This window comes from Myxocyprinus asiaticus, chromosome 36 (genome assembly GCF_019703515.2).
Source record: "Myxocyprinus asiaticus isolate MX2 ecotype Aquarium Trade chromosome 36, UBuf_Myxa_2, whole genome shotgun sequence".
NCBI classification, from domain to species: domain Eukaryota; kingdom Metazoa; phylum Chordata; class Actinopteri; order Cypriniformes; family Catostomidae; genus Myxocyprinus; species Myxocyprinus asiaticus.
In genome coordinates this window covers 27143768-27165486 of record NC_059379.1, presented here as the reverse complement: position 1 = coordinate 27165486, position 21719 = coordinate 27143768, and the positions used below count along the sequence as shown (strand labels likewise).

The 21719-nt window shown below is 39.6% G+C and overlaps 1 protein-coding gene across 1 annotated transcript in view; it reads left to right on the top strand.

Annotated features, from left to right (window-relative positions):
* The first annotated feature begins 12426 nt into the window (after positions 1-12426).
* Positions 12427-21719, top strand: part of LOC127427206 (ras-associating and dilute domain-containing protein-like) — a 40383-nt gene continuing 31090 nt past the window's right edge. Inside the window, exons 1-4 of the mRNA XM_051674677.1 lie at positions 12427-12605; positions 14906-15138; positions 16484-16848; positions 20992-21654. Coding sequence (XP_051530637.1) covers positions 12427-12605; positions 14906-15138; positions 16484-16848; positions 20992-21654 — 1440 coding nt within the window. The remainder of the gene's footprint in view (positions 12606-14905; positions 15139-16483; positions 16849-20991; positions 21655-21719) is intronic.

Below are 21719 nucleotides of genomic sequence, written 5' to 3'. Positions count from 1 at the left end.
ACACCTGTCTCTAATTTCAGTGAGCACGGGAAGAGCGGCATAAAGAGGGCCACGCAGCACTCAGATGAGAGAGAGTACCTGGGCACTAGAGACCTGATTATGAAGCCAAGAGCTTATTATTGTAAAGATGAGAGTTTATTTTTCTGAAGTTGTTGTTTATGTTTAGACTGAGTTATTGAACACAGTGAGAGCCCTGAAAGAGGGCATTTGCTGCAGTGGGGAGAATAAAACGCTTAACCTGAACCAGAAAATCTGCTTCTCACCTCCTCCTTTAACTGAGAAGTCTTACAGACATCTGTTCTCGTAATAACGAGATATTTTGTAAAAACGGCATCTTTTCTCTTAATAACAAGATATGTTGTAAAAACAACATCTTTTCTCTTAATATCAAGATATGTTGTAAAAACGACGTCTTTTCTCATAATGAGATATTATGTTGTAAAAACAACATCTTTTCTCATAATTACGAGATATTATGTCGTAAAAACAACATCTTTTCTCTTAATAATGAGATATGTTGTAAAAACAACATCTTTCTTATATGTCGTAAAAACACCAGCTTTTCTCGTAATAATGAGATATGTTGTAAAAACAACATATTTTCTCTTAATAACGTAATATTATATCATAAAAACGACATCTTTTCTCGTAATAAGCTATTATGTAATAAAATGACATCTTTTCTCGTAATAACGAGATAATATGTCGTAAAAACAACATCTTTTCTCTTAATAGCGAGATATGTAGTAAAAACGACATCTGTTCTCGTAATAACGAGATATGTTGTAAAAACGACATCTTTTCTCTTAATATCGAGATATGTTGTAAAAACGACATCTTTTCTCGTAATGAGATATTATGTTGTAAAAACAACATCTTTTCTCATAATTACGAGATATTATGTCGCAAAAACAACATCTTTTCTCTTAATAATGAGATATGTTGTAAAAACAACATCTTTCTCATAATAATATGTCGTAAAAACACCATCTTTTCTCATAATAACGTAATATTATGTCATAAAAACGTCATCTTTTCTCGTAATAATAAGATATTATGTAATAAAACGACATCTTTTCTCGTAATAAGAGATGTTGTAAAAACGACATCTTTTCTCGTAATAACGAGATATGTCGTAAATACATCTTTTCTCTTAATAACGTAATATTATGTCATAAAAACAACATCTTTTCTCATAATAACAAGATATGTCGTAAAAACGACATCTTTTCTCGTAATAACGAGATAATATGTAATAAAACGACATCTTTTCTCTTAATAGCGAGATATGTAGTAAAAACGACATCTGTTCTCTTAATAACGAGATATGTCGTAAAAACGACATCTTTTCTCGTAACGAGATATGTCGTAAAAACGACATCTGTTCTCGTAATAACGAGATATGTTGTAAAAACGACATCTTTTCTCTTAGTATCGAGATATGTTGTAAAAACGACATCTTTTCTCGTAATGAGATATTATGTTGTAAAAACAACATCTTTTCTCATAATTACGAGATATTATGTCACAAAAACAACATCTTTTCTCTTAATAATGAGATATGTTGTAAAAACAACATCTTTCTCATAATAATATGTCGTAAAAACACCATCTAGATAATAAGATAAGATATTATGTAATAAAACGACATCTTTTCTCGTAATAACGAGATGTTGTAAAAATGACATCTTTTCTCGTAATAACGAGATATGTCGTAAATACAACATCTTTTCTCTTAATAACGTAATATTATGTCATAAAAACAACATCTTTTCTCATAATAACGAGATATGTCGTAAAAACCACATCTTTTCTCGTAATAACGAGATAATATGTAATAAAATGACATCTTTTCTCGTAATAACGAAATATTATGTCATAAAAACAACATCTTTTCTCATAATAACGAGATATGTCGTAAAAACCACATCTTTTCTCTTAATAATGAGATATGTAATAAAAACGACATCTTTTCTCGTAATAATGAGATATGACGTAAAAACATCTTTTCTCGTAATAACGAGATATGTCGTAAAAACAACATCTTTTCTCGTAATAATGAGATATGACGTAAAAACAACATCTTTTCTCGTAATAACGAGATATGTCGTAAAAACAACATCTTTTCTCTTAATAACGTGATAGTTGTGTCATAAAAACTAGATCTTCTGTTGTTTTAGCTAGATGTTTTGAGCATCTCACAAATTAACTTAGGCTGCATATCACTTTTCATGTCCCAGCCCACCTGTGCTTACAGTTCAGTGTAGGCAGATATTATTTAGCAGAGATGGGCCACTTGAAAAGAATGGGAGAAATTGGAATGCTCAACCAAGGAGCTCTGAGCACCCAATGGTCAACGAATGTAGAAGGGAAGTCCCACCTTACAGTTAAAAGAGCCAATCAACTTTTAGATACAGATATCATCTGTCAATCAACTTTAGAACACGCATGCACTTTAGCTATACAAGCCGGGAAAATTGCATTTTTTAGCGTAATGTGAGGTAAAGAATTACAATGTATGATTCCAGTATTGTCAGATTTTATTGTTGATTTGAAATATGTTCTTTGGTCGTAATCTTGACTAACCGTTTTTTAGATTTTGGTCTTTCTCCATTCAAGTAGACAGGAGCTGCACTGGTATGACTGGAAATAGCCTCCCAAGAGCGTTCCAAAGATGGCTGACAGTGGACTGACTTGCTAGAAAAACTTTGGTGTAGGCTACTCAGTGGTAAATGAATCCTACATGTAAAATTGTTTTATTTTGTAAAAAAAATTCAAGTCAGCATGGATTTTGGATTTTTCTCCAGAATCGCCAGGTTTTAGAGGAACATAGAGGAACATAACAAGGACGAGAATATAATATTTGTTTTATGAAAACAGATATGATAATGTAAAATCATAAAAGTAGCTATTTTAATGACAATTAGAAAATAATTCAAGAATTTTATCAACCACTTATCAAACAGGTCATGTTACAAATGACTGTATATGATAAATATATTGAACATGTTTATGAGAGATTGTTCACCGTTTGTGCACTTCACATCAATTATTCTTTAAATAACGAATATATAAATATAAATGCAATCCAATGTTTTGTCAGGCATTTAAACAAATAAAACTACAGAGACATTGTAATGACAATAATAAAATAAAATATTGTTTTTTTGGTTGAAATTATATTTGCCACTAATTAAAGTGTGCACTGTATTGTTATTATTATTATAGGTTTAGGTGTTGGTTTAGGATAAGGATGTCTGTTTTGTTTACCTCTCATTTGTTTTATGACACTATCGGTTAGGTTCAGGTGTTGGTTTAGGATAAGGATGTCTGTTTTGTTTACCTCTCATTTGTTTTATGACACTATCGGTTAGGTTTAGGTATTGGTTTAGGATAAGGATGTCTGTTTTGTTTACCTCTCATTTGTTTTATGACACTATCGGTTAGGTTCAGGTGTTGGTTTAGGATAAGGATGTCTGTTTTGTTTACCTCTCATTTGTTTTATGACACTATCGGTTAGGTTTAGGTATTGGTTTAGGATAAGGATGTCTGTTTTGTTTACCTCTCATTTGTTTTATGACACTATCGGTTAGGTTTAGGTATTGGTTTAGGATAAGGATGTCTGTTTTGTTTACCTCTCATTTGTTTTATGACACTATCGGTTAGGTTCAGGTGTTGGTTTAGGATAAGGATGTCTGTTTTGTTTACTTCTCATTTGTTTTATGACACTATCGGTTATTCAAAACTATTAAAGTAAAGCTATATTGTACATCCATATTTTGACACAACACACTCAAAAAATATTTTAGCCTATTTTTTATATTTATTTTATTTTTTACAAAAGATTACTCATTTCAATTTGATAGAATTTTGTTATGAAATTGAAATGCGTAAGTCTAAATTTTTTTTGTGATAATTTTTTGAGAATTACAGCTCAACAACCAATTCACAAAAGCCAAAGTCAAACCATTCATATTTTGTGTTATTGTTTACTCCCACATTGTAAAATTTCTTTATGGCTGAAACAGAGAAGAAAATAAAGATTATTGATTTCAAATAACTGTGCCATGGTTATACAGTGCATCCGGAAAGTATTCACAGTGCTTCACTTTTTCCACATATTGTTATGTTACAGCCTTATTCCAAAATGGATTAAATTCATTATTTTCCTCAAAATTCTACAAACAATACCCCATAATGACAACGTGAAAGAAGTTTGTTTGAAATCTTTGCAAGTTTATTAAAAATAGAAAATGGAGAAAACAAAAAATCACATGTACATAAGTATTCACAGCTTTTGCTCAATACTTTGTTGAAGCACCTTTGGCACCAATTACAGCGTCAAGTCTTTTTGAGTATGATGCTAAAAGCTTGGCACACCTATTTTTGGGCAGTTTCTTCCATTCTTCTTTGCAGGACCTCTCAAGCTCCATCAGGTTGGATGGGGAGTGTCGGTGCACAGCCATTTTCAGATCTCTCCAGAGATGTTCAATCGGGTTCAAGTCTGGGCTCTGGCTGGGCCACTAAAGGACATTCACAGAGTTGTCCCATAGCCACTCCTTTGTTATCTTGGCTGTGTGCTTAGGGTCGTTGTCCTGTTGGAAGATGAACCTTCGCCCCAGTCTGAGGTCCAGAGTGCTCTGGAGCAGGTTTTCATCAAGGATGTCTCTGTACATTGCTACATTCATCTTTCCCTCGATCCTGACTAGTCTCCCAGTTCCTGCCACTGAAAAACATCCCCACAGCATGATGCTGCCACCACCATGCTTCACTGTAGGGATGGTATTGGCCAGGTGATGAGCGGTGCCTGGTTTCCTCCAGACATGACGCTTGCCATTCAGGCCAAAGAGTTCAATCTTTGTTTCTCATGGTCTGAGTCCTTCAGGTGCCTTTTGGCAAACTCCAGGCGGGCCATCATGTGCCTTTTACTGAGGAGTGGCTTCCGTCTGGCCACTCTACCATACAGGCCTGATTGGTGGAGTGCTGCAGAGATGGTTGTTCTTCTGGAAGGTTCTCCTCTCTCCACAGAGAAATGCTGGAGCCCTGTCAGAGTGACCATCGGGTTCTTGGTCACCTGCCTGACTAAGGCCCTTCTCCCCCGATCGCTCAGTTTGGCCAGGCAGCCAGCTCTAGGAAGAGTCCTGGTGGTTCCAAACTTCTTCCATTTACGGATGATGGAGGCCACTGTGCTCATTGGGACCTTCAATGCTGCAGAAATTTTTCTGTACCCTTCCCCAGATCTGTGCCTCGATACAGTCCTGTCTCGGAGGTCTACAGACAATTCCTTGGACTTCATGGCTTGGTTTGTGCTCTGACATGCACTGTTAACTATGGGACCTTATATAGACAGGTGTGTGCCTTTCCAAATCAAGTCCAATCAACTGAATTTATCACAGGTGGTCTCCAATCAAGTTGTAGAAACATCTCAAGGATGATCAGTGGAAACAGGATGCACCTGAGCTCAATTTTGAGTGTCATGGCAAAGGCTGTGAATACTTATGTACATGTGATTTTTTTTTCCCGTTTTTTATTTTTAATAAATTTGCAAAGATTTCAAACAAACTTCTTTCACATTGTCTTTATGGGGTATTGTTTGTAGAATTTTGAGGAAAATAATGAATTTAATCCATTTTGGAATAAGGCTGTAACATAACAAAATGTGGAAAAAGTGAAGCGCTGTGAATACTTTCCGGATGCACTGTATGTTGAATTCATTTGCCATTTTTTATATAGGCTACAGAGCAGAGCTGCAACTATCAACAAGTGCACAAAGTGGTAAATTATCGTAGGAACTGTCAGTTGTTAAGTGTCATAATTTAGTTATTATGAGAAAATATATAATTTTTATGACATAATATGTCATTAATATGAGAAAAGATGTTGTTTATACGGCATAATATCGTCTCTGATTATACATGTAACCCCGGTTCCTTGAGATGAAGGGAACGAGACATTGTTGTAAGCACTATGGGGAGCATCCTTCTACATGACCTTGTTGAAACTTCTACAATCCCACAAATCCTCTGATTGGCAATGGTGTCTTCGCACCCTATAGCTGCGAAGCCGGCCTATATAAACGGGTGCTCAGTCACCATTTCTTCAGAATGTTTTGACTGAGGGACAAGAGTGAGTCACTTGAATTATGAAACTCTGAAGTTGTAGAGTTATAACACTAAATAGAGATATTCATAAGGAGTCACAGGCCACAGGCCGATGACTTATAAATCATATTAAAGTGTATATGAATAGTCCCACATGGTGGATGCCAAATGGATATTAATGTAGTCTGGGATCTAGATGAACCATATAGATATACACAGCATGGTTTATTAACCCTCTCACAACATGGTTGGAAAAGTAGGTTTTATTTCTCATAGGAGTGCTTATGACTTTTAAAGGGGCAGTTCAAAAGCATATAATTAGATGGCTGTGTTGATTATAGCTGGTAGCCCACCCGTAGTAAGGGCTTGGGCTCACCCGCTTGAATGTAAGGAGCGCTCTATACAGAGAGGACTTGTGAGGAGATGGATGCCACGTCCAGGTTTTAAAATCTCGCCAACGTGTTTTGTGAGGATCATCCTGCTGCCAAACGAATGCACTTTGACACCAATAGGGCAATTCGCACCCTGTGATTTGTAAGTGAGGGCGATCGCATCAACGATCCAGTGAGAGAGCCTTTGTTTGGAGATGGACATTCCTTTTGTGCGTCCTCCATAACAAATAAAGTGCTGATCCAACAGCCTAAACTGATGGGTGTCATATCCTCGTCAGCCTCTGCTCCTCCAAACTAGTCTCACTCCCCTGATTATTAATTACTTCCACCTGCTCCCCATCAAACAATCAACCAGAACAGTATAAAGTCTCACTACTTTCCCTCAGTCATTTTCTAGTCTCGTTTGGACCTGCTACTAGTGTGTACAACTCTCTTGAATCCTAGTTTTCGTGAGTAATTTACCAGTTAGTCTTCGGTCTGCCTAGTTACTTTATATCCTGATTTAATCTGTGGTTTTCCCTGTTTTCTCTCTGTTTACTCCTGAGTTTGTAATAAACTGCAACTGGGTTCAACTCATTGTCTCGGCTTCGTAACAACAGGTGCGCTCAACATATGTATGCAACGCCCTCACCGGACATAACATATGTATAGATTGCTCTTCGTCTGAATTAAATGGTGGGGGAAAGAAGGCTGGCAAACCACCTGAGTCCTGAAGTCCTGAGTCCTGAAGGGCATTGATAAAACCTTAGGCACGTAGCCTTTTCTAGGTGTAATGGTGGCTTTTGACAGATCTGGACCAACCCTCAGGCATGAGCTATCAATCAACAGCACTTGCATTTCACCCACCCATTTAAATGAGGCCTAAGCTAATAGTGCGGTCTTTAAGGAAAGCACCCGCAGCTCAACAGATTCTAATGGCTCGAACAGGGAGTTTGTGAGTGCCTTCAGCACCAGATTTAAGTCCCAAATCGGCACCATAGCAGGGTGAGGGGGGTTCAAATGCCTCGCTCCCCTAAGGAACTTTATGACTAGATTATATTTGCCTATCGACAAGCCAACCTCCAGGGCGTGGTATGTTGAGATAGTCATTACATAAACCTTGAGCACTGACAGGGTAAGACCAGCGTCCAGCTGCTCTTGAAGGAATGTCAAAATCTAAGCTATGGGGCAATTCACTGGGTCTTTACCAAGTGAAGAGCACCAATTTGCAAACACGCACCATTTAAGTGCATAGAGGCATCTCGTGGACGCTGCTCTAGCCTCTAAAGTGGTGTTCATCACCAACTGAGCCAATTCTGGCTCGTCCGATGTGCTCCGTTCAGAGGCCACATGTTTAGGTTCCACAGCTTTGGCTGGGGATGCCAAATCATGCCTTGTGCTTGAGAGAGAAGGTCTCTCCTCAGCAGTATTTCCCATGGAGGGCCATCTAGTATTTCGATCATCTCCGGAAACCAGGACTGATTAGGCCATTTTGGCACAATTAACAGAACTTTTTCCATGTCCACTCAGACTTTGCTGATGACAGAGTGGAGGCACACCAGGGGAAACGCATACTTGCGTATCGCTGGCCATTTGTGAGCGAGCGCATCCATGCCTAGCGGGGCTTGGGACAAGGAGTACCAGAGGGGACAGTGGGTGTTCTCCATGGAGTCGAATAGGTTGACTTCCTCTTTTCCGAATATTTCCCAAATCCTCATCACTGTCTGAGGATGAAGTCTCCATTCCCCTGGTAATGCTCCTTGGCGTGACAACAGATCCACTCCGAAATTCAGACAGCCCGGGACATGTGTCACACGCATTGAGAGGAGATGACGCCCACTCCATTGGAGGAGGTGTTGTGTCATGCTCATTTATTTTGGCGATCGGAGTCTGCCCTGGTGATTTATGTACTCCACTACTGTTGTGTCCGAACGAATCAGAACGTGGTGATTCACAACGTCGGAATGAAAAGCTTTCAAAGCTAGAAAGACAGCCAGTAGATCTAGGCGGTTGATGTGCCACGCCCATTTCGCACCTGTCCATGTGCCGAAAGTCAGGCATCCATCGCACACCGCACCCCAACCTGTGTTGGATGCATCTGTGGTCACCAGTTTTCTTCTGAAAATTTGACCAAGCATAACACCCTGTTGGTGGAAGGCCGGCGCTGTCCGTGGTGCTAGAGCAGCCAGACAGCAGCGAGTCACCGTGATGTGCATGTGCCCGAGACTCCAGGCACGATGTGGAACATGTCGCTTGAGCCAGTACTGGAGAGGTCTCATGTGTATCAGGCCTAACGGTACATCGGCGGATGCTGCCTCGATAAAACCCAGCATTCTCTGAAATTACTTCAGTGGCAATGTTTTCCCCAGTTTGAACTGAGACAGACACCAAAGAATGGTCTGTACGTGCTCATTTGTGAGGTGCATCCGCATGCCCACGGAGTCGAGACAAATTCCTAAAAAGGAGATTTGCTGGCTGGGGAAAAGTATGCTTTTCATTGACATTCAGACCCAAATTTTTCAGATGGCAAAGCAGCAAGTCTCAGTGTTCACTCAGTAGTGCCTCTGATTGGGCTAGTAATAACCAATCATCGAGGTAATTCAAAACACGGACAACATTCATTTTCAGTGGGGCGAGCGCCGCCTGACATTTCACATTTCGTGAACGTGCAGTGAGCCAGAGACAGACCAAAAGGAAGGACTTTAAATTAATATGCAGTTCCCTCGAACGCAAATCTCAAAAACCACCTGTGACGTGGTGCAATGGGTACATGAAAGTACGCATCCTTCAGATCTATTGACGCCAGCCAGTCCTGAGGACGGATGTGCGATAACATCTGTTTCTGAGTTAACATTTTGAATGGGCATTTCGCGAGCACGTGATTCAAGTGACTCAGATCTAGAATGGGCTGAAGCCTGCTGTCTTTGGAATGAGAAAATAATGGCTGTAAACCCCGCTGTGTGTGTTGCAGACTCTATCGCGTTTTTGCGAGGAGACTGTGAATCTTTGCACATAACACCGGCACATCCTGTGGTTGGACCACAGATTGCAAAACGCAGGTGAAGCGATGTGGCTAGTGTAGAAACTTAACTGTATAACTGTGCTCGATAATTTTTAACACCCAGTCTGACATGCCAGTGAGAGCTCCCCACACGTTTGTGCAGCGAGTCTTCTTCAGCTCTGCGCCGTGAATAACCGCAAGCTCTAGGCTCCTCTTCACAGGGTTGGGCATGTCAGGAACATTTCTGCTACCCGGCCAGGGTTTTACCATCAGCCCATTTTTCGCGCTAAGATGGAGGGTGCTTACGCTTGGGCCACGGTTTGCGTGGCTTCACAGACGGCTCAGTAGTAGCTTTCAGCTATGCTGGGGCAGCGAAAGAAGGACTCTTTGCTGGGCATTGACCAGAATTAGATCGGGAGCACGCCGGGAAAGGGGAAGTGCTACTTCTCTTTGGCAGGCCAGACGGCTCCCCGGCCGGAGTGTGGTTGAATGCTGATCTGTGGAGAGTGAGGCCAGGAAAGCTAAGTGGTTAAGGATTTACACCTGTGTACCAGCTGTTTGTATTTTCATTGAGCTGTGGTGGAGATAAAAGGGCAGGAGATGGCGGCAGACGAGAGAGAGTCATGCTTCAACTGCCTTTGTGTGTGTTTTGGAGTGTTTGCTGAAAAGCAAAGCACTATTTGTTAATGAAGACTTACTCATTGCAACTGAGTACGCCATCTCCCACTTCCTCATTCCTTGGAACTAAGGGATTTGTTACAGACGCATATCACGCAAGCGGCTCTTTAGTTAATATTGTATATATATTTAAAGAATATAGGAACTCCAGCTGGAGTCCTGTGGGAAGCAGGTAGGAGTCTCGCTGAAGCGCCGCGTTGATCAACGAAGAGCATCTGAAGTGAAGAACCTGTTCACCGAGAGTGTCTTCGATGGCGATGTGGAGAACCTTTCACCAGAACACACGGGAGTGGAAAAGCCTTTGGGTGCAGGCTCTGAGCACAGGCGATGAGTCGTCCTGTTCCCATCTTGCTGAGAAGTTCCATAAGTGTAAATCGACGGTGAAGCAGAAAGCGTTCCAAGATGAAGACGAAGTTCACAGTCTTGAAGGAAGAAAATTCTGAAGAAATGGTGACTGAGCACCCGCTTATATACAGGGGTGGGGCTCAGACACCATTGCCAGTCAGAGGATTGGTGTGATTGTATAAGGGTTTCAACAAGATCTTGTAGAACGACACTCCCCATAGAGCTCACAGCAATGTCCAGTGAACTGAATCGAAAGGGAACTCTGTATTACGAGAAAAAATGTCATTTTTATGACATGATATCTCGTTATTACGAGAAAAGTTAACTTGTGAAGAAAATAAGTACGTGGCAGCATTGCAATGGATGGATGGATGAATGAAATGATAGATAGATAGATAGATAGATAGATAGACAGATAGACAGACAGACAGACAGACATATTTATACTCCATGGTATTTACATGCTTTTATTATTATTATTATATTTTTATTTTTTTACCATGATACCATGTCCTAAAACATGGTAGTCCCATGGTCCTTTTGATAGCTTGTTTGTTAGGGTTGCTTTGAGTTTTACTTGAATAGCTAAAGAGATACACGAAAATTCGAAGTCAAGCCTCAAGAGGAGGAACCTCCCCCAGTCCTTTCAGAGCTTCAACAGCACGTTTCGTCGGTCAGTCTTTAAGCGTGTCTCAAAACCGACTGAGCTGTCTACTTAGACAGCATCTATGCTCGCACTGCAGTTTTGGGTATCATGGGTGCGTGCAAACTTTTTTTTTTAGATGCGCTGACTGTGAAGCGTGCGCCTTTGCCTACTACCGCTGCGCGCACCAATGATGCGCCAAAATGTTGCTTACGTAGACAACTATCAAGATTTTGAGACACAGCCCATACCAACTAATGGACACATAGAGCAGAAAAGTTCGTCTTGGATGCCAGTCCGTTCACAGGGTTGATTTTAAGACTTTTTTTTTCTGTCATGAGGTTTTCTACAGCTGTGTATTACCAAGTATGATCGGTGTGCTCGGTTTGCTACGAGCAAGTCATTCTAACGGGCCCGCTCCTTAGACTAAAAGAGCAGCTGGAAAACATTTGGGAACGATGATAGGGAACGAGCGGAGCTCTCAGACATCCAAACCGCCTCCAGTCTCACCTGCGGGTTTACCAGTCGGCGCATCCAAGAGAAGATTATCCAGGGTCGGGAGGAAACAGAGCAATGGATCCGTCCAGTAAGTTAAGTTCTTAAACAGCTCATTTAAAGTGTATAAATGACAACTTTTGTAATTGATTTGTATAAATTACAACTTTTGTCAATTAGAAGGGATCATTTTTATATTAAACCTATAATTACACGTTAATTACACTTTATTTACACACCTGCCTATAGATATAAGCTACTGTCCTTTCACAAAAGTGTTTTTATGATGCATGTTTAGTGTGAAATGATTTTTAGTTCCCTCTTCCAAACTTGACGCATTTTATGGTACTGACGCAATAGTGAGGGCTTTAACAAAGCTTTTATTCTGAAATAAGCAGATTAAGGATCAGGCATAATATTTAGGGGTAGCCTTTTGCAAGGTACAAAGTTTTTGTGTTTTTTGTTTTTCAGATTTATGGGTAGTACCTCTTTGTTCATTTTATAAGCCCCACTTTTCATTTATGAGGAACAACCTAGAGATCGACAACCAGAGAAATCTGAAAACCTTGGTCTGAAGAGTCACTAGACTTTAACTGCTGCATCTATAGTCACTCCACCCAGCAGGACAACAGATCAATCCTGTGTCCTTTCCCCAGGTCTAGCTCATCAAGTGGTACGGCCAGATCAGCGGAGAGTGTGGGCATCCGGCAACCTGCGAAGAACAAGGTCCGCCGTCACAAGCATCGACTGTCCGCTGTGTTCGGCCGCGGTTCTCGGAGAGGCTCTGGGGAGATGGCTGCTTCAGGAGAGGAGGTGGTGACAGAGGATCCCTCTGAGCTGTCAAATCATATCACAGCTCCAGGCATTCTGAAGATATTTGGCACTGAGATCTGTGAAGGGGCCAACTACAAAAGTGTACTGGCCACAACACACTCCAGTGCCAAAGAGCTGGTCAAAGAGGCATTAGCCAGGTGAGACCATACATATTGAGGAGAATATGAGCACATAATGCTTTTGATTTTGAACATTGTCTTAAATACACCACTTTATCTGCAACAACTTTAACTGCAAAGATTTACATTATTCCATGGCAGAATAAAAGACTTGATGTACAGTGGCCACAAAAACTATTCAGACACTTCAGCTGCACTTAAAAAACTGTAGAAATGTCATTGCATTTAGTAACAAAATATCAAATCAAGTGGTATTTATTTTAAAGAAATTACAGCACAAACACTTTTCAAGCAAAACATTTCACATAAAAAAAACATTTGTTAATTTTATTAATGGTATACTGTTCAAAATGTAGACAAAGTATTTGGACACTTTGTTGATGTCGAACTTTGTGTTACATGTCCATAATGATGAACTACACCTGTGGTTTCTCTGCTAGGACACCTGTGTGAACTTAGGGTGGACTGATTTTATATATCCACTACAAATCAAAAGTAATTGTAAAAATGAAAACTGAAGTTGCCACTTATAGCCACTTGGTTTGATATTTTGTTATTTAATGCAATTCTTTTTTAAGTGTGAGCTAACTGTCCAAATACTTTTCGGGCCACTGTGTATTCAGTATTGGGATAAATGAAATAGGGTTTGATAATGATATAATTTATAATGTTTTGCCCTGTTCCTGCTTTGAACAAACAGTTCAAAGGATTTGCTGGAGGATTTGGAATTTAAGAAATTGCACAAAATAGCTATTGTGCTCATGGGTTATCATCCCTTCTTGTAAATGCATTTGATGTTTTCAGACCAAATATCTCTATTGGTTTGTGGGAAATTGTTGTCGAAATGAATCCCTTGCAAGCAAGCTGCTTTAGTTTGAATAGAATGCTGAGTCAGCACTCAGATACCAAATTCCTAAATTTTCCCCCCTCATTCTACAACCAGAATTCCTCTATGTGTGCATGAGTGACTGTTGCTTATGTGGTAAAATATTGTCACCTTTCATTTCAGGTGCAGCAAACAGACATTTTTATGTACAGTACTGTTATTCTTTTACACTGTATCACCAAAAGTTTTTTATTTTATTTTTATACAGTAGTTAATTTTGAGTGAGTTAAATATTAAAGCTTTTCTTTTTAGTAACTTGTTTTGTGAACTTTTTCTCTGTTAAAATACTTTCTCCTCTCCCAGTTTAAAATGCAGAGACAACTGTAAGTAAGCCATTAATAGGTTTATTAGTAAATTATTCATAGGAAACTGTCACGCTTTGAAAATTGCTCTGTTTGTTTAGAGAGACCCGCCCCAACAACTTTACTCAACCAGTGGTGTGAGTTGGGGGTGAGACTATCTCTTTGTTTGACCAGTGGCAGACGGGTGTTCAAAACAAAGTTAATTTTTGCAGTGCTGTTTGGTGGTGCTAGAGGCGCAGAAATTAAATAGTGCATTTTTAAGCGGAGGTATAGAAAGAAGGTACAGTATATCAGTATATTCTACTTTCTGTTGACTTATTAATACTACATAAATAGGGTTCCCACGGTCTGGAAGAGTCATTGAAATGAATAAAATCCTAAAAAGTCATCGAAAACTCATGGAACATTCCATAGAGAATATAATGTTTTTTATAGTTATGTTCTTTGCTCTAAAATATCATATTATTACTCTTTGTGATTGCAGTCTCTATGAACTGATATTTTAAAAATCCTTATCGAGCAATCATAGAATATTCTAGGGATGTTCATGAGAAGTCAATTAATCAAGTACTTGTTCAGTTTTACATTTTCAGCTAGTAAAAACACTTTTTGAAAATTGCAATTTGATTTTCCTTTGTGTCTTTGCCTGCTGTGAAATGAAAGCGGCATCTCTCACATTTGCTGTTACAATTCGATGCATTGGTTGGTGCTGTGGATACATGACATTGTTAAAGGAATACTGTAGTTCATCCAAAAAGAAATTAGAAATTATTTAAAGTGATTTTATTGCTTCAGAAGACTTAGAATGTAATCCTATGTTTCATAATGTATGCGTGCCTTTTTCATTTTTGAATCTAGATGATGTTGTTTATGCATAGTGCTAATTTCTTTCATATGAAAAACGTTTAAAGGTTGAAGGGTTAAATCAAATTCTAAATTTCAAGTTATTGATTACCCATTCTTTTTAATATGTTAGAGTACTCAACTACAGAATAACTTGAAATGCCCATACCTAAAACAGTCATGGATATGTTTTAGTCAAAAGGTGCGGGAACACTGAATATAGAAGTGCAACACCATACAATACTGAACATCTGTTTTTTTGCTGTTTGTTTTTGTTATTATTTTAGGTACTCCCTAAGCAAAGAACATGTTGATGACTATGTGTTATGTGACGTGATTGGGTGTATTGGAGATCATCCCTGGAGGACAGAATGTGTTCGTGTGGTAGGGGACAATGAGAAGCCTCTCCTGCTGCAGTCCCTCTGGAAGCCCAGAGAGGGCTATGCCCGTCGATTTGAGATCCAGCGCAAGGCCTCTGTGGAGGAAAATATCTCTAAAGATAGGGACACTGTGACAGCAGGTAATGACTGTCCACTGCCAAACATTGTATTGAAGATGTTTTTACAATTAAAACTGCTGAACTGCAATAAAGTTGTCATTTCTTCAACAGGCCTTGTTTACATCTTTGGTGTCCTGGCAACCAAAATTGAGCCACCAAATCGACCTGTTTTATTCGTCCTTCTAAGTTGTGCTTCCTTCCTGCCAACAAACCACTTTGTGTTTATATTGACCTTGGCACACTTACAAGATGCCAGTTTGAAGGCATTGCCTTTATGTTGACTAACACTGAGATAATTTGCTCCGTTTAATGAGTTAGTTCAACCAAAAATAAAAAGTTATTTCATTATTTATTCACCCTTATGTTGTTCCAAACCTTTATGACTTTTTTTACTTTTATGGAGCACAAAATGAGATGTTGGGTAAAATTACTCTACAGAAAAAAAGATGCAATGAAAGTGAATGGTGAATTTGGCTAACATTCTGCCTCAGACCTCTTGTTTTGTTCCACTGAAGAAAGAGAGTCATATGGGTTTGAACACTGACATTGTATTTGGCAGCATTTGTCAAATTATGTATGGCTAGCATTTGCCAGTTGAAAAGCCTAAACTATAGCTGTAGTTTTACTGACATAGATATCTGATTTTCAACTGTGATCTCATTAGTATTCGTAGGTATTCATACGTAAAGTATGGTTCTAGAACACATATATTTTTGTACGTTTGGATAGCCATAACACATCAACCATTTTACATATAAACAACTTTAGAGACATACAGTACAAACATTTACAAATGCTTTGAGGTTAATAGAAAATGTAATATGTGAAATTCATAGTTTGAATTGAATTAAACGTGTCTTATGGTATCATTTAACATATTTATCTAATTTGACACAACAGCAGTTTTATTCTCTTCTGAGTGAATTCTATACATTTTTAAGTAGGGCTGCACGATTATGAAAAAAAAATCATAATAGGCGATTATTATCTTTGATTTTGAAATTGCATTTAATTTTGATTAACAGAAATCACTTCAAAGTAGAGATCTTCATGCCATATTCTTTACATAGGCTACACATCCTTCTTCTGAATTACTTTCAGTGCTGTTTTACTTATTAGGAAGTCATGACAGTGCTTAAACGGTCAACTTCAAATTTCAATAAATTATACACAGAAATAAATAAAAAACCAGACATGTCTGTGATTGGTTACAATGCTCAACCGCTGAAAAAAAAAGAAAGAAAAGAAAAAAGACCTAAATGAAATGCTGTTATCGCCCTGGATTTTCTTAATATAAGTTACTCAAGTAACTGGACATAGCCACTTGATGTCAACACTCAATAATGTTTATATTCTTATTCTTCAGGCATAAACGCACAGGCACGAAAGTTGCAGAAGACCCGCTCCAGAGGTAAATATGTTTTGCTGGAATTGGGTGGAAGAGATGGTGCAGTGGACAGCAGACACAATCTGTTTAAGAGTCTAAGCGAGACGAACTTGACAGCGGAGGCTCAAAGCACCTGCGGCCGCTCCTGTTCAGAGGCCCACAAAAACGTAAAGAACCAATCACAGGGGGATGAGCCAGTGTCCGAGGCCTACAAAGCAACACACTGTCCTGCCAATGAAAAGGAGGAGACGGAGAGTAGCGACGACAACTCTACACAGTATTCTATTCACCCGCCCCTCGAGTTCCCGTACTTCCTACTTCTGCAGGGCTTCAGTTACAGACAGGTAGGACAGACTCCCACTATATCTCTGCCTCCTCCTTCCCACCAAAGCCCCATCTCATCCACCCAACTCTCCCACTTCCTTGCTCCCTTTTCTTTCCTTTGCCCCATCAAACACAAGAGTCACTGTTTCTGGAATGTTCTGGTGTAAAGAGATTTATCAGTGTTGCAGCATTTTATTTCCAGCATCTTCAAAATTCAGAATCATGTTAGATAATTTGCATTGCATTGAGTTAGATTTTTTCTTTATTGCTTATTTACCTTTACCTTTTTTTAAGATAAGGTAAAGTGTACAATTTCTGCCGCCACTGAAGCACCAATCATTTTCAAACAGGTTTCTTGAGAACTTAGCCTATGAATGTCTTGTTTATAGTTGTCTATTCACATTGAGCTGGGATATGAGAAATAATTTTAAAGGGATGGTTCACCCAAAAATGAAAATTCTCTCATTATTTACTGTGACGAGGAGGAGGGCGGGGCCGGGCCATGAGTGCGTACAGCCGGCCCCCAGTTGGGCTAATCAGCCGAGGCGAGGGATAAGGCCGAGCAGGATGCAGCAGTTCAGGAGAGAGAGAGCCACACGCAGCTGCCGTGTGTGTGTGTTTATGTTTGTGTTTTTTGTTTAAGTTTTCATTAAAATATTACTTTGATGCAGTAAGACAGTATTCTTTTTGGGACTATTCGTTGGGTTTTTATGCCTTGGCGAGCCAGTCGAACTGCAGTGACTCTCAGCTCAGTTCAATTTTCTGGATTGGCCTGAATTTTTATGGCAATACAGATTTGCCAGAGATGGGAGAGCTCACATGGAGGAAGTACATCAAAATCACTCTGGAGATTCTATACCCTTCATGTGAGTATAACATTGTTCTCTTGCTGGAGGTAGTCTCAACTTCTGTGGTCCTGGTGGTTCCCCTCACACCGAAGGTGGCACCCGGTATGCCCACGCCTGCCACGGTCAACGAGCCAGCACCCACGCCTGCCACGGTCAACAAGCCAGCGCCTGAAGCCTCGTCCGTCCCATTCCCAGCGTCCTCAGCCATGGAGGCTGTTCCCGCAGCAGTGCTGCCGGCCGTCTGGAAGAGGAAGAGGAGGAGGAGGGGAAGGGCCTCTGCTCTCCAGTCGCTGCCTGCACTCATGGCCACGGAGGCCGTTCCCCATTCGCTGCCAGTGCTCGCGGCCACGGAAGCCATTCCCCAGTTGCTGCCAGCTATTGACGAGCCTGTCCAGTCCCCGGTGACCTTCGAGCCTGTCCAGACTCCGGTGACCATCGACTATCCTTTCCATTCCATAGCGACTGCCGACCAGCCCTTTGTTCAGTCCAGTGCCCAGCACCCATCAGACACCAGCTACCAGTCTGTTGCTCATCTCAGAAACCAGCACCTATCATACACCAGCGACCAGTCTGTGGCTCAGCCCTGTGTTTCCAGCTGCCTCGCTCCCTAGTGCCTTGCTCCCTAGTGCCTTGCTCCCCAGTGCTATGTTTCCCAGTGTCATGCTCCCTGACTCCCTTTGTACCTTGCCCTCTAATTTCTCTCTCCCTGAGTTCCATGTTTCCTTGTTGCTTGAGTTCCCAGCTGCCTTGCTCTCTAGTGCCTTGCTCTCTGAGTCCCCTAATGCCTTGCTCTCTGAGTCCCCAGCTGCTCTGAACTCTGAGCCCTTGCCTCCTGTAGCTCCATCTCCTGAGCCTCCTTTGGCTCCGCCTCCTGCAGCTCCGCCCCCTGAGCCTCCAACTCCTCTGGCTCCACCCCCGAGCCTCAGCCTCCTGTGGCTCCGCCTCCTGCGGCTCCTTAGATGGGGGCTTCTGTAGGGATTACCCTGGCGACCACCAGGGGTCGCTATGTATGTTTATTGTTCACTTTCTGTCTTTCGTTTGATTATGGGTTTTGTAGTTCTTTTCATTGTCTTTGTTTCACTGGTTCTTATGATTATTAGTCCCAGGTGTTCCTTGTTTTCTCATTAGTTTAGTGTATTTAATCCCTGTGTTTTCCTCTATTCATTGTCAGTTCTTGTCCTTTATGGTTGTAATGTTTGTTTTCTTAATTTCTAATGTTTCCTGTGTTTGAGGATTTTCTGATTTTGCTTTGCGTACCTTTATTAAAAGCTGCATTTAGATCTTGAACTTTCGCCTCGCCTCATCGAAATTACACTCATAGAAAACACAGTTAGCACATTCACGCCTTTACAGTTGGTGGCACTAATTGACAAGCAATTTTACCCAATATTATCTAAACACAAAAACCCATCTTCGGTCTGACCTATTATTAGATACTTTAATACTGCTAATGGTAGCACAGCTGTTAACAACTATTAACAATTGCACAGAAATAACTATTACTTAATTTTGTGGAGAAACTCACATGCAAAGGCAAAAAATACAGCAATATGGAATACATTATGAAGAAAATCCATGTAAGATCAGATAGCCTAGTTTATTAAAGGGGATGCAAGGCAGTGATGCAGCAATTGCATTTACATGTTAAGAGAACCCATATAAGAAAATTTGTTTCAGTTTTTTAAGACATTTCATGCAAATGAAATACACATCCTCACTGCTGGTTCAGGATTTCTTCCTTGAGTTTCCTCAGCATTTAATGTCGGTGGTCAAAACAGCTTTCTGTGCTTTAGCGCCACCAGTTGCGCTGGTTTTGGTAACTGCAGCAGTTTCTGACACATGATCCTAAGCTCATATTTTATTGGTCAGGCCATTTCATTGCTGGGTAAAGAAAAAACTTTTACACTCTCGCTGTAAAAAAAAAAACCTCACTTTGACCGCGCACAAATCTAATGTTTCGATTGAAAATGTTAAACGCATCGAGAAACTGCAGGTGTGCAAGGCCTAAATAAATGTTCTTTATGTGCACTTATGCATCACAATGCCAACCTCTGTAACCAAATGAAATTTCAACATTTAGTTTTGCAGTTGTTACTATACAGTAAACAGTATATCTAAATCTATGTTAAACTACTGAATTACAGGGATATTCATTTCTTTATTCAACATTTAGGAAAATTATTCCATCACTGATCAGAATAAAAATCATGCTCTATTCTCAATCAAAATGTTCCATACTCTTTAAACTTGATAATACAACACAGGTGACATCAGTGCACCATGGGAAAATATTATCCTGTATCCTTTCAATTCCACTGGAAAATAACAGAATGTACCAACAGAGGAAAAATGGCATGAAAAAGGACCACGTATGCAAAAAAAGGCTGTGTTCACACTGGACAGGAAGTGGTGTGTCCAAAGCAGGGTGTCAAATGGGTGGACACATTTCCTGACAGATTAACTTTGCCCACAGAATGATGAGTACCCACAAATTAACTCACACATGCACACATGTACAGAACAAACATACTGATATACTATATATACAGTACACAGTAGTGTTTCAGGTGTATTACCAATTGCCTTTCATTTCATGTGTGATTATTTCTTTAAGGATCTATTTCTACCTGATCTTTGATAAGAAGAACTGACTGGCCCTACCTAACCCATACAAATGACTTTCATTGATGAAACCTAATGTAGTCAGGCTGACTCAGCTAAATAAAATTATTTATTTTTATGATTTGTGAATATTTTATGTATGCATATTTTTATATTATTTATGAATACATGTATGAATATTTTTTGCATAGTATTCAAAGTGCAATATATATGACAAAATATATTAATATTCAATTATACAAAATAAATAATATTTTTGACAATTTAAAAAAAAAAAGTTAATGTTAACAGATATGTTACCTGACAAAACATATTTTTAAGAGTTACACATTTCAATTTCATAACAATTTTCAATAAATTAAATTGTGTAAAGATTAACTAAATTAAAATAATAATAATTTTTTATTATTATTATTTTTATTTATTTTATTAAGGATTTCTCAATTTAGTTTGATGGAATTTTGTTATGAAATTGAAATTCGTAAATCTTAAAATGTTTATTGATCAAGGATCAGAGTCTTAATTGCTAAAATATTTTAAATAAATTATTAAAAAATATTTTTCCCTAATCAACCAAATTTTGTTGACATATTGTACTAAGAATATTGTGTATTTTATTCTATTTCAGTTTCTTTAACATTGCACAGAATTCACAGTGTCCAGTACCTAACTAATATTTCATTATCTTCTCAGGATTTTGTCATCTATGCACTGATAGGTAGTAACACAGTATTTGGGCGCCAAGTTGAACAAACTTGCACTGAGACTGATGGCGATACAGAAATTTTGCATCTCTGGGCCCCTGATATCCTCCCACAGCACTGCTGTGTCCAGCGCCTGGATATCCATCCAGCCCCTTTCTCCACCTCAGGAAGTGTTACCCTTCTGAAGCCCATCAACAGAGCTAAAGTGAAAAGGAATGGAGTCACCATCACCCGGAATGTTGAGTTGCAATCTGGAGACATCATTAGCTTGGGCGACCATTACCTCTTCATGTATAAAGACCCAACCTCACCTGTGGTCTCAACCCCTCCAACTGTTCCAATGTCCCATATATGCAAGCTGCCTCCTAAGTGTAAACCATATGTTCTGTCGGAAAGAGAGAGAAAGTATAATGGCTTGCCATGCTTTAGAGACTCTGATGGAGTAGAGCTGGTTCTGGCTTATGATGTGGAACACGAGACCAAAATCCTGAAGGAGATATTCACCACGATTAACCAGAATGAGAATGCAAACAAACTGACTGCATCTTTCCTGCTGTGCTTATGTCTCCAGCAGTCTGCCACTCATTTCTCAATGCCTGCCCTTCGCAGGCTACTGTTACAGATAGCAAATGAAGTTCAAATGATTGTTTGGGTAGGTTTACATTTGGGTGTGATTTTATTTGAACTTGAAATTGTCTGTCTATACCAGTGTCTGTA